At 42.0% G+C, this 17,823-nt stretch overlaps 1 protein-coding gene across 1 annotated transcript in view; it reads right to left on the bottom strand.

Moving 5' to 3' along the window:
- Positions 1-1,729: 1,729 nt before the first annotated feature.
- The window catches only part of gfpt1 (glutamine--fructose-6-phosphate transaminase 1), a 37,617-nt gene continuing 21,523 nt past the window's right edge, over positions 1,730-17,823 (bottom strand). Inside the window, exons 15-19 of the mRNA XM_088939584.1 lie at positions 13,592-13,706; positions 12,411-12,538; positions 8,940-9,107; positions 8,350-8,511; positions 1,730-5,109 (exon numbers count right to left, since the gene is read on the bottom strand). Of these exons, the coding sequence (XP_088795710.1) occupies positions 5,065-5,109; positions 8,350-8,511; positions 8,940-9,107; positions 12,411-12,538; positions 13,592-13,706 (618 nt within the window). The 3' untranslated portion in view covers positions 1,730-5,064. The remainder of the gene's footprint in view (positions 5,110-8,349; positions 8,512-8,939; positions 9,108-12,410; positions 12,539-13,591; positions 13,707-17,823) is intronic.

Here is a 17,823-nt window from a genome sequence, read left to right as displayed (position 1 = left end):
GGTGAGATCTGTGCCAAATGTGTAGTTAAATAACATTATTCGCATTTCTACTAGTACCAGACCTCTTGTATGTCCTATAACTATGGTTTAGTTTTGATTTAGAAAGGCAGAGTTTTGCTACTTCTCTTTACTGGCATACTTACATAAAGCTGCCAGTTGTATTATTAATAGACTTTCCCCGACACAAAGGGGGAAAAAATGCTCAACTTCCTCTCTCAAATTGAAAGTCCGCAGGGGAGGACGAATAATTCAGCCCCTGTGCTATCTTCATTTGTAATTCATCTCTGCCTACAGCCTCCCTGGGATTCCTCCCGGTTACTGCTTCATTCCACAACTTGCTCCCATCCCTGGACTTCAGGGTCATGTGCCCTGCCTATCGGGGAACATCTGGGCAGCTGTGCGTGCACTAGCCAGTCCGCCATAAGTCCAGATGTGGCAGACTGCAGAGCTGAAAGACAAGGAGGTGCCAGAGGAGAAAGACGACTGAATGCCATGCCAAGCCGAGAAAATAAATAACCACCGTGCTGCATCATCAAGACGGAGCAAGGAAGCATCAGCTCACCAGCCTCGTTCAAAAGGCTTGAAATGAAATGTAGCCGAATCCGGTCTTAAAACGCAGCCTTCCATTCCAAAATATCCCACAGTAATGAATGAAAAATTACAAAACGTCTGGGAGCATGAGACAATTCACTTACTGTACATCAAATAATGTTCTAGTTGAAAAATGTTTAGATGCTGTACATTTCTTAAAAATCTGAAATTCAGCTGTATTTAACATTAACTGATGTTTCTTAGAATCAGCACTGCAGAGGCATGGAGGGTGTAACAGATGAACACTGTGGCTCTGTCCAATATGACATTTACAACATTCAGCTTAACCCAATTTCAATCACAGCATAATGTTTTAGTCAAGACTCGCGAGCCATTTGAATTTTCGAGCTTCTGCAAATTCCATGATTTCATCTTTTGCCGTTATTAACTTCATCACAATGGAGTTTTGAAATGATGCCTATTAGTTTGTGTGATGATGCCCTCTTCATCAACAAAAAGACCATAAAACACAGGAGAGGTGCAAAGTCCCTTTCAGACAATAGGGGGACTAGATGACAGCGAGAGCAAAACACTCTGTGGTCACACCTGGGGCGAAAAAGGACTTGCATGGCTGAAGAATCACTGTATGGCATGGCAACAAGGAGACAGAGAGCTGTGGCACACGGGAGACAGAAGCACGGCCTGGAGATGAGTGAACTGGAGTGGTCTTATCCAGCACAGTTTTAAGGCTCAAACCATACTACTCAAGTGGCTGCTGTCCCTACACTCCCTGGTCTGTAACGCCACCCTCTCCCGGCATTGTTAAAAGCTTGCATCACCACACTACCTCAGGCATTTTCAAAATGTATTGCTCTACAGCAAAATATCAACCTTTTATTTGATATGCCTTTGGAAAGGAGGGGAAAAAATTCCTTGGTCACAAGCTTTTAATGATGTCTATATAACCCATTTTCCTGCTGATAAAACCACGATACTGTATGAAAAGTAACAAATAAATCCTTCAGGATGCGAGTTTAAGAGTCCTTATGTGGCTCTTGAATGTTTCTTTTCGATGACATTAGTTTATTAGATATATTATCTGCAGTATTTGAATTTTTTTTTCTATGCATGTTGGCTAGAGAGATGCACTTGCACTTGTCCACACAGGCGGACCCATCACTCAAAGGCAAAACAGAAAGAAATTCAACAGTTTTATTGCATTCAACCCTCACCATAAATAACACCACTTCCCTTGTCACAACTGAATAGACATTCTTCTCTGAGGGGTGAACCACAAGACAGTACCCAAGCCTCTATTAGTAGTTACAAGGAACTGCATTTTGTCAGGACAGCATACATACATAAGTTTGGAAAGGAGAAAACACATTTCTAAACATGGAATTATGATCTATTTAAAAACAGCCAGTGAAAACAAAACAGGCTGCATCCACCTCGATGTACTACAAGGCTTTCGTGTCCGTTTCGTAAGATACAGACCAGCATTCAAAAGCTTTGGTTAAGAAAACTCCTTTGTTATGTCCAGTTCTACGCATAATTAGTGTCCTTTATACAGCATTTAAGATCTAGCCAAACCCCCCAGTGCCAGCTTCAGAGCAGCATGCAGACTTCTACACTGGTCCAACACATGCAATTCAGGTAGGATGCGCAGGCAAAGTTCAACTGAGAGAAATAGCACAGTCAGATCTCTAAGACCCTTTATTTCCAGTTTTGATTGTCTGCTGATCTGCTTGCCTTTGGACAGAATTGAAGTGGAGGCATTTTCTTAAGGAGACCATAATGGAAAAAAGAAAATTAAAGTTGAGTTCAATTGCACGCGTTGCATGAGCAAGTGCGTTAATATGAACTGATTCTCCAGCTTCATTCCAACTCCTTTTGCTACCCACCGGCATCACTAAATGAGAGAAATAAAACAGGTTGCCTCATGATGGCCGATTGCTGCTTAAAAGGCAAGTAAGTAAGCAATAAATACACATTGATAGTGCATATCGTTTCATTATTTTGTTTAGCATGGGACACAAACGTCCATGCTCTGTAGTAACTACCCACAAAATGAATCGGCATGAGCCACGTTCTGATGATCCTAATACAGGTTTTCATTGCGCTGCACCTGAATTGGCTGACTAGCCCATGTAGAACCCTGCTTGTGTCTACAGAACTAGGCAACATTCACATAAAGTAACAAAGAGAACATGCCTCTTTAGCAATTGCATTAGCAAAATTTGACACATGCCATCCAATTGTCTTTTTTCTCCCCCAGCACCTAATTTAAATTGTCTTTAAGATCCCATGAGTTAAGGAGACTGTTAAAATGTGTACCCCCACTCCAAGCGCTCCTGCAAGCGAACCTAACCAGCAAACGATTCGAGTCGCTGAGAGGGAGGGTGAAAGATGGGCGATGGGGAAGGGGTGTCACAAAGATCAGGAACTCTGTGACAGGGATTTGGTCCAACAACTACATTAAAATCTCATACAGGGCGGCAAGGTGTGGGCTGGCTTTGTGACAGCCTCTCTTCCTTCATTTCTACTTCCAGAGTAAACCAGAGACTCCGATGAGGAAGCCTTCTGAGTTTCAAGGTGGAAAAACAGTATCAAGACTGTGACATTTCAGAAAGGGGGTGGTCTTGTTGTTATACTCAAGCCTGTACTAAATATCAGTGCAAAATAATCTTGGCAGATCACTCACAGCAACTGCTCCCAGTGCATCCTGATCAGAATGATTACCAGGCCCTGAGCTCCTGAGCTCCTACGTGCAGCCTGTAGGGCGCTACAGAAACCAGCAAGTAACACCCACTGGGACTTTGCCCTTGAGTTTCCTATTCTAGCCGTCTGACGATGCTGGTATAAGTATGCTTCTTACTCGGCTAACTAAGCTGGGTCACAGCAAATTAAATAAAATCGAAACCCATGCCTGATAGGCTAGCAATTTACCAAACATGCCATGTTGAAACCAGGGCCAATTTCTTCCAGAACCTACCAGCATATCTTTGGACTGTGGGAGGAAACCAGAGCACCTGGAGGAAACCCACAGAAATACGGGGAGAACATACAAATGCCACACAGAGTGTACCGCAGGAACTGAAGGGAATGATTTGACTTGCAAAATGTTTTGGCTCTAGTGCAAAATTTGATTTTTGCAATTCCAAATAAACCCCAAATCTTCATAAGTAACATCCAAAGGAAAACAAAAGTATTCACTTTAGCTTTTATACACCCACATATTCATTGCATGTTTTCATTTACATCTGGATCGTTAAACGTGAACACCAACATGCAGACACGAGGGAGGAAAAAATATTCGCAGTTTGTGTCCAAAAGCTCCACGCATCAGTTTGTTCCCTCTCTCCTTTAGCTGTGTTCTGGGTTTTATCATATAGTCAGCTTTGGGAGGTTTAATAGGAAAGATAATTAAGGATGATTATTTCCCCCTTTGGTGTACAAAAAAACAACCCGCATGATGCATGGGCTTACAGATTTCTTCGTGTGGATGGAGAAAGGGCCTGATTGTTCACGGTTTTGAAAGGTACAAACAAGATAACAGACGCGTTCACTCTTGCGGAGGAAAGGAGCCTGTGACATGTGAGTCAAGCTCTTCTTAGAGGGTTGGCAAAGACAACCTTCAGCAAGAACTACAGTAATTTATGAAAGTGGATTTGGAATTGAAGACAGGAGGCACTTCTTTACACAGAGTAGTGGAATAAGTGACAAAACTGTAACTGGGCAGGAGATCATTAGGATCCATTGGGAATTGGCATGAAGTGCTTGGATCAATACACTGTGAAGTTCCCAACAGCTCCATAACTTTGATTAAATTCTTATGCTAGTGGCTCCTACCCAGAACACACTAAAATCTGAATCCTAGGTCTTCGCTTTCAGGGCGAAGAAGCCTTTACCAATTGAAAGCCTATAGCCCTGCCAGCCTCAGAGCCCAGCCCACCCCAGGAAACGCTTGCTTCAGGACTCCCCTTGGCCCAGACTGGGGTACTCTGTTTTAAAACAGGCCAGGGTAGATGCCTACATACATTGATTCATAGTACATTCCTTCACATTCGCTCAACACCCACCCATTCCTTCATGTTTCATGTACAGAGTGGAGGCAGAAACACATTTAACTACGAAACACAATCTCCAAATGAGTAGTGTAACCGAAAGCAAACTGCTTCACAGGTCTAAAGGTGCCTGTAATGAAATTGTCCCACACCTTGCCAGTCTGAACAACAACAAATCTGATAAAGACATAAAATAAAAAAATATTAAATTCTATGCTCACGATTCAGAAAGGTTCTCCAGTTTTACAGAACAATGCAGAAGAAAGAGGAAAGATTCAATGTATATACTACCTGGGGGAGCACTACACTACACAGAAATGGATGTGGTACTGTACAACACGCATAGAAAATCTGAAACCTCATCTAAAATAATGTGTTTTTGTTTGATTGAATTTTGTCTCTTTTTTTCAGCTGCTATTGAGTAAACGATGTGTCAGTAGAGCCATGTCCCTCCAGGCCGAGGGATTCATTCCACAGTCACAGACTTGGCCAGGTTTCTGGGGCAGTCCACCTGCAGGGAGAAAAAGTCCACATGGTGAGCGAGCCGGGCTGCACCCGCTACACACACCCAGGAGCAAAGAGTCACCTGCCCCCATCTGTGTGCCCTCCAGCTCAAACAACGGTACCATCTAGCCACACTGGCTGAAAAATTGACAGAAATTACTTAGAATCAGCCACTTGATTGCATTGCAAAACACTTTTCATTCTACCACACGAGCAAAGAAGTAGATTTAAATCAATATGAACATTTAAGGAGCTTGTATTTGTGTTGTCTTTACACAGTTTTGCAATGATTATACCACAGATTTATTATTTGTTTTATTATGCTTTCCTGTGCTTTGCTACACTTTAGGATGAGTTTCCAGAAGTTTATCACTGTACCCTATCATACAAATGGAGGTGTTAAACTACATTTATGAACTCTTCATCACCATGGTGAAATGGGATTCTCGGTTCCTCACACCTGCTGGTCTTGGTTCCAGCTGAACTCTCAGTTATACAACTGAACCCTTACTTGGCCAGATGAAAAGATTCATTTCAACTCTTCCACTGCTCTCAGTGCCTCAACATGTTGGGAGTCTGCTTTTCATAACTTAAGGGGATGGATGCTTATCTAAGCAGTTAACCTTGAGCTGTAAAAAACAACAACTCCCCAATATCATATCCTCATCCTGTCTAGCAATTCCAGTAACACCATGACAAAGTAGCTCTGCTTCTTAAGGGACATTGGAAATAATAATCCTATGGTGGGAATAATTCTGTGTGCGCTGATCATTGTATCATACGTCATTCCACAAGACAGGACCAGCTTGTTTCAAGGACTGCAGATGTACCCAAGAGCAGCTCAAAAGATGTAAGCACCGGCATCTTAGGAATAAGCTTTGTTTAACCCAATCGCTTTGACCCCTCACACTGGCCTCTCTCAGCTTTACATACCGTACTGCATGATCAGACTAACTCGCACCTCAGTTTTAGGCATTAGATGACACTCCTGTGAACCGGCGCCCACTGAGAGTTCATACACGTCTGTTTGAGTGTGTACGTCTGTGTGCGCAGTCACTGAAACAGCTGCGCAGTAAAAGGAACCCTCTTATCTACAGTACATTTCAAGCAGATGTACTTACTGACCCTTCTATAACCTTGTTCCAAAGTTCCAATGTTTTCACCATATTTATTCAAGCCAAATGGGAAGGATTCCTTTCTCTCAACGTTTCAGTAATTGGTGATCTAACTGTTTCATTGTCAGGATTTTTTGTTGATTTAATCTGAAGCTACACTGGTCTTCTTTCAGAGGTGATCCTGGTATCATTTGCACTGGGATTTGCAATATGTGGAGCCTTTGGTGTCAACAGATTGACATTTCTAAAGCAGTGAGCTCTGATGTACTGCATTGAAGGGTACAATCCACAGAAGCCACAGAGCAAACCGAAAAGTCCAAAATTACGCAACTAGTTTTGGATCACTGCATAGCGTTTTTAGAAATTGAATCATTTGTTGAGTCCTGATGTTTATAAAGAATTAGTACACATTTTCTTCTTGGAAAAATGGTCACTAAGCTCGAAAAAGCGTATAAGTGTATCAATCTTCTCCCAGCACCTTCACTGTACTGTATCTGAACTCAATGTAATCCACAGAGCACAGACATTACATGGTTGATTGAATATTTATTTTTAAGAGGCATTTTGCCCAGTCTTGAGGTTTCTGCATATGCTGCTTTAATACCACCCACATGGAAATTATGTACTAATGAATGGCTGTGATTTGGTGTAGCCAATTACTACTCAATACAACTAGTCACTCCAGGCTGGCACTGCCCTGGGACATTAAGATAGCTGTGGCTAGCTTTTCCATTTTGGCATTCTGAAATGCTTTATGGCCACCCTGAACAGGAACGCAGTTATCACGAATAACACCCATAGGCTCAGAGTGTATAGTACATCTTGGCTTCAGTTTGGTTATCTGTGCTTTCTGTACAGGAGGCCACGGGCCCAGAATGCAGATCACCTTGTGGGCTTTCTGTGACACCACACTTCACAGCATTGACTGAGAACACCTCACCGTGGAGAGCAGGGCTCAAACTTCACTTCACACTCTCGTGTGAGGTCACTGGCGAGTGCTTTTTTAACTTAAACCTGTTAATAATACAGTAGTTCTGTAACACACGCAACCTAAGTAAGTTTATTTTTCTTATGTTATGCAAACATTTCCTATTTTGAAGATAACTCTTCCTTTTTTTCTGACCTAGCAACTTTGTAAAAAATATTGTTCGATGTCAGAACAAAAAAAAAACTTGAAATATTTTTCATAGGAAATGTAACTTAAAAGAGTGGTTAAGTATTTTTTTACGGTTTGAAAATCAAATTTATGAGTTTTCTTTGGCAGGAGATGTTTTAAGAGTGGGAATCTAATTAATGATGAGGTTCCAAATCAACTGAAAAAACATGGCTTTTTATTGTTAATTTTAAAGGGAAATTTCTGTCCAAAAACAAAAATTAAATAAGAATCGAACTCCTCAGTACAGCCTCCTGACACGAAAAAGATATTTTCAGAATCTGCTTTTCAGAAAGAGCGTTATTACAGATTTAGGAATTTTCTTGCCATTTCTAATGAATAATAATAAATAATTCTTTACACTTCTATACCGCTTTCTGGACACTCTACTCAAAGCACTTTACAGGTAATGGGGACTCTCCTCCATCACCACCACTGTGCAATTCAGAGATGGAAGTTATTAGGAGGCCATGATTGGTAAGGGCCAATGGTAAATTCGGCCACCTCCAAGAAACGGCCTGGGATTTTTAATGACCTCAGAGAGTCAGGACCTCAGTTTTACGTCTCATCCGATGGACAGCGCCTTTTTACAGTATCATGTCCCTGTCACTATACTGGGGCATTAGGACCCACATAGATTGCAGGGTAAGCACCACCTGCTGGCCCCACTAACACCTCTTCCAGCAGCAACCTTAGCCTTTCCTAGGAGGTCTCCCATCCAGGTACTGACCAGGCTCACACCTGCTTAACTTCAGTGGGTTGCCAGTTGTGAGTGGCAGGGTGATATGTCTGCTGGCTGGCTTTATTCTGGGATATGATTTCTACATTTTGCTGGATATCTGCATAACCACCTCAGATACATGGTTCCAGTGTGCCATGTTCTTGAAAATGATCTAAGCACCAGATCTTGGGAAACGGAACTTGGGCTACAAGTGGAGGGGACAGTCAAGGCAGGGAGGAGGAGGCCTGTATCACTCACATCATAGCCCCGTAGCACAGCCAGGTGAAAGGACAGCAGCTGCAGGGGAATGACGCTGAGGACGCCCTGGAGGCAGTCCACGCAGTGTGGCACCTTGATGGTCCGGCTGGAGTTCTTGATGGTCTCATAATCGTCCTTGTCACAGATGACAATGGGTCGGCCCTATAACAACAATCACAAACGGGGTTGCAGCCATTCCAATAGCTTGTAGAAATGCCATGGTTTTTAAATATGGTGTGCAAGAAAATCACAGAAATGTATTCCAGGTTTACTCAATTCTGGCTGGCACAGCACCGAAAAGCAGACTGAAGTATTGTGAGAGCAAGGTAAATATCTTGCACATTTTCTGGGAAACGTTGTATAGCTACTGCAGTTCAAAGTCAAGAGCATCTTTGAATTATCACCTCCTAAAGCTTTCGAAAAAATTCTCAGCATCCTGTCTGGCAATGAATCCATACCGGAAAGAAAGGGAGATGACCTTAAGAAATTTCAGAAACTGAGATTATTGTTCATCATAACTACAGATACGAATGGGGTAAAAAACAAACAGCTGAAAACAGTTTGCTTAAATGAAAAGCACTCCCTCTCACCTGTCTGGCCACCACTTGCTGCAGTGCGTTCTGACACTTGGTGTAGGTGTGGTCTCTCATGATTATCATGATGACAGGCATCAGCTTGTCCACCAGCGCCAGGGGCCCGTGCTTCAGCTCCCCTGCCAGAATCCCCTCCGAGTGCATGTATGTGATCTCTTTTATTTTCTACATGTGGGAGAAGAGGAAGTACATTTCAAGCTCGTTAAGCGCTGAAAAAGGGGCATACTTCAGTCAAATGTCATCAGGCATGCTTGGAGCAAATCGCTTCCACTGTTTTGTTAAAACGAACTCCCTAGGAACATTCAAGAAAGGCTCGGTAAGATTCTTGGTTGATTTACCTCCTAGATTAAGGTCCAAACAAGCAAGATAAGCAGAAGAGCAAAAGGTCACATTGTCAATATTTAAGACCAGGAAACACAAGGTTAATATTTATTCACACCCCCAAGAGTCAGTATTTAGTAGATCCTCTTGTGACAGGGAGTAAACTGACAAGAAGACTCCTGGTAGTATTCCAGGAGATTCTGGCAGTTCTGAGGTGGGATCCTTGACCACTCCTCTAGGCAACATTGCTCTAGACCTTTGATTCCTGTTTGTGAGCTGCATTCTTGAGTTCAAACTCCAAACGTTCAACAAGAGGGAGGTCTGGAGTTTGAGATGGCCAATCCAGAACATTTATTTTGTGTGCTTTTAACCATTTCTTTGTCACTTGGAATCATTTTAGCAGATGTTTGGTCAAAATGTACTCGTATGTGTTGGACTTCATTATTTCACATGTCTTTATAAGGTCTCCAGTATCCATAGATGCAAAATCATCCCAAAACATAATACACACCCAACAATATTTCACTGTGGGAACAAATACTTTCACAACATGAGTGCCATGTTTTTTTTATACCAAACATAACATTAATGAACGGGTGACCAAAATGCATTTCATCCGACCAAAAGGTAGTTTCTAGTTATCATGGAGATATAATTTGGGAAATTAGAGCAGCCTCTTTTTGTAGGTCATCAACAGAACTTGCAGGCAACATCCAACAGCAGTTTGACACGTTGTACCCTCAAGATGCCAGTTTGTTGAGGAAATGTTCAACCATTGCCTTTGGATTGTCGTCTCCCAAACTACGTCTCACATGATGGCAAGATGGACTTCTCTATAACTACCACTAAAAAAAATTGCTTTTTGTGGATGTTATATAGCCATATAACCCCTACCTAAGGTGGTGGGTGGCTCTGTGGCTAAGGATCTGCGCCTGTGGCAAGAAGGTTGCCGGTTCAAATCCCACAGCAGGCAGAGGAATCCTACTCCATATAAATGGCTGACCCTGCGCTCAGACCCCAAGCTTCTCTCCCTATCTGTGTGTCTCATGGAGAGCAAGCTGGGGTATGCGAAAACACAAATTCCTAATACAAGAAATTGTATATGGGCAATAAAGTGATCTGATAAATGACCATTTGTGTACAGTCACAGAGCTCTCTGATTCACAGAATGATTGGGTTAGCTCTTTTTATGCCCCAGGGAAATGGGAAAGTATATATATAGATAAACTATAATTCCGGATATGTACTCCCATTGGGCAGAATGTTATTATTGGATTTTATTTAAAGGAATACTTTGGGGTCTGAATAAATGTGACCTTCATGTTTTCTGGAATTCAATTATGGTTTTATTCTGTGCAATGCTATTGTGATGAAACCATAAAACTTGTAGATTTTTTTTTATCCAGTGCACATTATCCTATCTGTTACTCATTCCGTTACAAGATGGCTTTCATTCCTATTTTGTGGGCTATATGAATAATTCTGGAGGGCTCTGTATCTGTTTGCGCAGTGTCAGATTCAATGCCCCCTACGGATTTCCAAGCACTGGCACCTCCTGAGGGGTTTAGAAGAGGTTCCTGGAAGGGTGAAATGGGATGGTCTGGGGCGATGAAACATTTCCGTGTAAAAACAACACAGCAGGAGATCATTACTGTTGCATCAAGTGGACGTTCTACGAAGCAGAATTATTTACGTACAAAAAAGTATTAAAAATAATAGACACTTGAGTGTTGCCTTAATTATTTCCTGTTTGTAATTCAGAGCTCTGATTAAAACCACACATGGAAGATTTTCAGACATTTTCGGGAAAAAAAAACACCAAAATGATTTAGTTTTGTAAAATCTTTTCAGACATGCAGAGAAAGGCATCAGTGAGATAATGGCTGGAGCTCTGGACTTGTAACTGCAAGGCAGCTGGTTCTAAGCTTGTGTGGTACCAGCCCTGAGCATGGCATTTCACACACATGGCTCCAGAAAACAATGCCCACTAGTGAAGTACTGAAGTAACTTAAAATGGTGCCAGTGTGAGAGCTGTGTAGCACACTGGGAAGAAGCACAACAACAGGAAATGTTCTAGACCCTCCTGGATAGTCCTGGCTCTAGGATCAAATCAATTCATACAAATTTAACAAAACATGCCAATTTCTTTATTTTTTGCTTTAACTTGGAATAAAATCAAGAGCAGGACTGAAAATATAGTTGTCTTGTACACTTGGTAATGTGTTGCATTGTAATCTGGAATAATCAGACTCATCTCTAAATTTATGATTTCAAGTTGGATCCTAGATTTCTTTCATGACATGCACTTTGTGCCAAATTTATTTGTGCCCTTGAGAAACTGATATTTGGTTTCTACCCAAAAATAAACTATACATTCAGGACTGAATTTATAATAAATAAAACAATAGGAAAAATGTAAGATTTTCAATACAGGATATCACAAAAACAAATCTTTCCAAACCATTTTTCTAAATACATAATATTTACAATCACTTGCACCACAGCAATCATTTTATTGATTCTCTTACATAACACAGAACACGTTTTCTGTAGCTTTTTTTATTAGTTTCAGGCACTTCCTACAAGGGAAACAGGACTCCGGACAGAAAGGGGTGAGGAATGTGTACTGAACCACAATGTTAATTAAACTGTAAGTGTTAAGTCAATGGCTCAATGGGTCAACAGGGAGCACATAGGTGTGTTGACTGGCAGTTCCTTAGGATAACAATGTGATTTCATAAAATCCCAGGTACTCAGTGTTTGCTTTGAAGGAGGTGAATTAAAATTGCCTAAATGTGTTCAGTACAAATCTATATAAAAAACTATCCAAAAAGACATGGTTTCAACTGATGCACGAACAGCAAAAGACACTGTACACACTCCACCGACTAATGAAAGCTGCCTGGTCCGCCTGTGAGAGAAGAAGCCCGGAGAATGAGCAGCTCTGCTTTAGCAATCAGACAGGCAGTAAGAAAGACCAGGAAACCAGCTCTGTTGGAAGGCAGAGAGGCACCTCAGAAGGACTAGGACCATCGTAGCACTCCAATCCCGCTGTCTAATAGCATCAGGAGAAAGTGCACCTCTGCTTGTTGGATTATCATTCAGAAACAAAAGAAATCCAAAGCACAAAAGCCTGAAGGCACTGACCAGAGCTCCCTCCAGACAGGTGGCGTAGTGGTACCCTCGGCCCATGATGAGGACACTCTTCTGCTGGTACAGCTCCGTGGCCAGCTTGTGGATCTCCTCGTCCAGGCTCAGGACCTCTTTGATCAGATCTAAAACACACCAGGGGAAAGAATGAACAAGCCTGCGCTTCGGCTAGGAACAGCAAGGAAAAAGCAAAGCTGATGACAAGAACTTCTGGCATACATGGGTTCCAGCGTAATACAACTGAAGTCAAAGGCACCATGTTCAATCAGCCTAGCTCACTAGATCAAGACAATTTCCTATGCATTTATAAAAGATCCATCATCCAGGTTTCCCCTTACAAACCCAGTCTCTAGAAAGAACGTTCCTGGAAGCAGAGCCTTCCTTTCCTAACACCCAAGACCAGCACTTGCTTGAAACAAGTTAACTTGAACCAATCACACCGAGAAATGGCTGGACAGAAATAGTCATTCTATTGTCTTGCTGTGCAGCTCATTGCCAAAAAGCCTATTAACTGCTTCTACTGAAGCTGGACGTCAAAACATCTGTGCCGTTTCCAGTCCTTGCTGGTTTTTAATGCGTGTTGACAGCCTTTCTAAAAATGAATGGGTAATCTAAACAGATCCTCTCTAATTGCTTCTGTTCCCATCATTCATAAGGCACATTCCATTAGCAAGCCAAAAAGTGCAAAGGATTACATTAAAAAAATCACATTAACAGCAAGAGCTGGAGAGCCCACATTTATCTAGACAGATAAAATGCCTGGAGCCCATATATTTGAGGTGCAAAAGTCTTAAGTCAGAGAGGTATCATTTATTATGCTCAAGCATCAATTTTATACCTCTGTTAGTAATTCAATTAGATTAAAGACTGTTGTGGGATTGTTACCTCTGACGGTACTGACCCAGTACCTGTAAGCCTAGAGTCAAACCTGTTTGGACTACAGAGCTCAGCCTGAATGAGTGCATTTAATTATATAATAATATGAACTATTTTAGAAGCAGAAGTATAATTATTGTTATTACAGGGATAAGTTATAAGTCAATCTTAGAGAGGCTGAAATGGCTTTTAATACCCCCACTCTTGGGTATCCCCAATAGCACCATGAAATCTTTAATCAAAACAGGCTGTCAAACCTCTGGGCTTTTGGCTTGAAAATCAGCCAAAGGTAGTTTTTTTACCTGGCAGCACTCGGAGGCCCTGGATGATCTCTCTGCGGCGGGGCTGCATGGAGATGCGGTCATCACACATCAGCAGGGCGAACATGATGAGAGCCACAAACTGACTGGTGTAGGCCTGGAACACACACACACACACAAAACAATGTGGTGAGAGGGGAGCAAGAGGCCTAATAACCCAAAAATGGCTTTAGATCCTGTCACCAGGAACCTAGTAAAACCTGTGGCTAGTTGTGTAAACATAAGACATTTCAGCAGACTCACAGTATTTGCAAAGGGCTGGTGTACATGCAGATCTGCCGTTTCTGTTATTCATACACATACAGCATTGACATTATGACACTCTCGGATCTTAAACTGTTAGACACAAACTGACACATTCTGCAGATTTACCCAGTGATTGCCAAGGGCAAAGAGGCAGCTACAGGATTAAATGGACTACCCACAAAGCATAGCTGACAAACACCATGGAAAAATGGTCAAGATGCCAAAATACCAGTGCCAACATGGTCCAAGAAAAACACAAAAACACATGCAGGTTCCAAAAGTGGAATTCAATTTTAGTTTAGAATATTAATTGGCAATATTACAACTTGCATGGATATAGGGCCTTTCATTCCAAGAGACTTGTGTTATCTGTTATTAGAGTGCAGCTCCCACGAGTCCTGTACTGTCGTGACTGCCCAGCAGTGAAGGTCTAGGAGCAATGAGCTATTAGTAATTTAGCAGACGCTGTTATCCAAAGTGACCGAGATTACAAGGTGAGCTGTGGATTAACAGACTGTGCCTTAATGCTACGTGTAACAGGACACTGTCCAAAAGCACTCAGCAAGAAGGGATAAATAACTTGCTCATTGCAGCACTTAGTGGCAAAGCAAGGCTCTCAGGGACATGCCTAATAAACCACTGTACTGATCAAGGAGACCACCTAGTACTCACTTTTTCTAGTGCCCGTTGGGAAAGCCTTCTCTGTCAATAACACAAAAAAGGCTGACTGAAAGACAGGTTCCGGTCTTGGGAGCTATATGTTATTCTGTGTCAGATGGGCCTCTTTTCCAAGGCATAACATACAAAAGAAGGACAAAGTACTGGCACCAGGAGCTCAGTCTGGCAGAGAGACACACAAACAGCTCCATCCCAGACTAGACGCTAAGAAAACAGTCAGCTGCTCCAGGAAAATCCTACACATATTTCTGGAGGGAACTTTTATGCAATACTTCATCACCAAACCCTTTTTTAATTTTGTTCAACATTTCATTTGCAACTACAATATCCCCAGCTTGCACACTGTGTTGCAGAACAAGAAGCAAAACAATTCTTTTATTTTCTCTGACATTCCACGGTCCTTGAAGTGAGATTCATCTCTATTCTCCAGGGAGACTATTTCTGTTGTCATGTGTTAGCCATTATCTGCACGTAGAACAAGTTGCAGCTTCTGAGTATTGAAATGCATGAATTAGAGGAAGACAGTAAAACTGCTGAACTGCACCCACAGACCAAGGAAAAACAAATGTAACAACTTGATATTTGGGGCTACTTCTACTGCAAAATTCTCAGACACCTGCATTTTTAAATAAACAGAATTCTGCTCTCTGCACGATTCATGACGCAATAACTTCAACCTCTCTTGGTCTGTATTGGTCTTAAACACTCCAAGTTTGGCAATCAAATTAACCAACTTCTAAAAAAAACTAGGATGATCTCAGCTCTGTATATAATTAAGAAAACACTGACAGCCATTCACGCAAAGCTCTCTAGATCCAGTCTCCAACACCTCCCTCCCGACCGAAAACAATCATAAAAATAAATGAACTCTACCACAAACTGGCATCAGAGCCTCACAGCACAGTTGGATTCCTATTCGTACTCCTGATACAGTGCAACACACAAATACAAACACACGTCATTCGTTAAATAAATAAATTAAAATGTAAAAAGTGAGGCTATCGGTACTCGATATTACAAAACAAATATCACCTCATTGTCGCATCACTTTCAATAACTGCTTATCCAATTCAAGGAAATGCTGGGTGCAAGGTGTGACACACCCTGGACAGGGTGCCAGTCTATTACAGGGCACCTACAAATACAAACATGCACTCATTCACACCAGGGCCAATTTTCCCAGAAGCCAATTAAAGTAGCAGCCTGTCTTTGGAGGAAATCGGAGCACCTGGAGGAGACCCTGTCACGCCCTCTGCAGCCAGAGGGCGCTCCTTCTCTGTCCTGTCCCTAGTTTCCTGCCTGTTGTCCTACCGGTCCCTCTCTTTCCCCTGGGCTATATATTTCCGGGTCTTGCACTCTGCCCTCGCTCAGCATTGACGTTCGGATGTCCTGAGACCCGCCTAGCACCAGGTCGCCCCACGTCCGCTACCTGAGGGCATAGGTTTTTATACGGCACTCCTGAACTCTTTGCAGTAACGAGCCTGGGCCTTTTTCCCGTCTTGCCGCTACGCATATGGGTCTTTTCCGCTCTCCTGCCTCTCCACGGTTAGTCCCTTTGGACGTCCGTGACAGACCCATGTGAACATACAAACCCCATGCAGAGAACACCCCAGGAACTGGACACAGGGTCCCAGGGCTGCATGGCTGCAATTCTAAATACTGCACCACCATGCTGCCACAAAACACATATGTCCAAGATCGTCTGAACATTATTCGCCCCCCTGCAATCAGTATTTTGTCAGTCCTACTTTGGTTTTGACCACAGAGAAGGTGAGTCCTGTAGCCTTTTAAAAGGCTCAAGTGCTTCTCAGTAAGAATTTTTCACCATCCGACCAGGCAGACCTTCTCCAGCTTATTCAAATTTGCGCTTGTGAACCACTTCATGGCACAAATGGCGCATCAGATTTAGACCTCGAGAGTGTGATGCCCAACCAAGACTCAATTTTATGCTTCCTTAAACATTTGACAGCAGATCTGGAGCACGCACGGGTCATTATCTTGCTGGAACGTCCACTTGTGACCTAACTGAAGGTCAGAGCAGAGGGAAAAGGGTTTCTTGAAAACAAAAATCTCCACATACTTTGGGATCCATCAGTTTTACTATTCTAACAAGAGCTGCAGTACCAGAGGATACAAAATAGCCCAAACACGAGACCCATGCTCAAACAACACAGAAGTGATGATTCTTTCATCCAAAAATCTGGTCCATCCTGACTTGCCAATTATCTTACCAATTCGTTGCTATTGTGTTTGCCAGATCTTTTCTTTCTATGTAAATTGTGGAATTCTGCCAAAAGAAGATTCTGCCCATTAGTTTGTGTAAATAGATGTTTGTATAGTTTAAATTATTGCCCATTGTTTTACTGGAAAACTACACTGTAGCAAGAAGAAAGAACCCACATGACTAAACATTACATAACAAGTGGGGTGTTTTATGAATTTATTTTCTAGACAAGCCAAGCTGGTGTCAGGACCTGATTTTCAACTTTACATTTGACCTTATTTAATTTGCTTACTGTCCTAATTACTACAATTGGCATCTGAGCTTAACTAATCAAGCATCCACCGCTCCTTCATTGAGTAACAATATTTTAACTTCACAGCTTGGACAATGGTTTTACTCAAAAAGCTTTAAATATTGTGCAGCTGGTGTTGGCTGAGACACAAGAAACTACAGCTCATAAAATGAGAAATGGATCGAAAGGATCAAAGGGCAGTGTAATGGGAGTTTTCTCTATTCCCCAAAGTCATATCTAATCACCACCTGTGCAATTAAACCCATCACTGCGACATCACGAATAATATCTAGAAAAAAAAACATTAAAACTGACTACACCCTCTTCTGTAGACTTGGCAGGCATCCCTGACTCATTAGATAGACATCACTTTCATTTCAAGAATTGTCAAGATAGATTAGTTTTTTTCGGTCCTCTCATATAGTACATACAGTCCATTCCTGTAATGTACAGTTTTAAACTTATTCAGTCTTAGGACCAAGACAGCAAGACAATTTATCTTCCCCATCTCAAGACAGGCAACAGACGGCCTTAAATCTGCTCTGCCACAAACCCATGGATGTTATGTGATTTATTGTTTTGGGATCTGAAGATGAAGAACATGTGAAAAAATAAAACAGAAGTGTTGCCACAATTGTTTCAATAATTGAGCCAGTGGTTCATTTGGAGAAACAATAAATAATTTGCCTTAATTCTCTCTCCACATGTCCATTCTGTGTGTGCTTTGATTGACTATCATTGCGTCTACTGCTTAGCATCTTTCTGCTGATGCTT

This window comes from Atractosteus spatula, chromosome 2, assembly GCF_055471065.1.
Source record: "Atractosteus spatula isolate fAtrSpa1 chromosome 2, fAtrSpa1.hap1, whole genome shotgun sequence".
Lineage (NCBI taxonomy): Eukaryota > Metazoa > Chordata > Actinopteri > Semionotiformes > Lepisosteidae > Atractosteus > Atractosteus spatula.
This window is presented reverse-complemented; position numbering and strand designations above follow the sequence as displayed.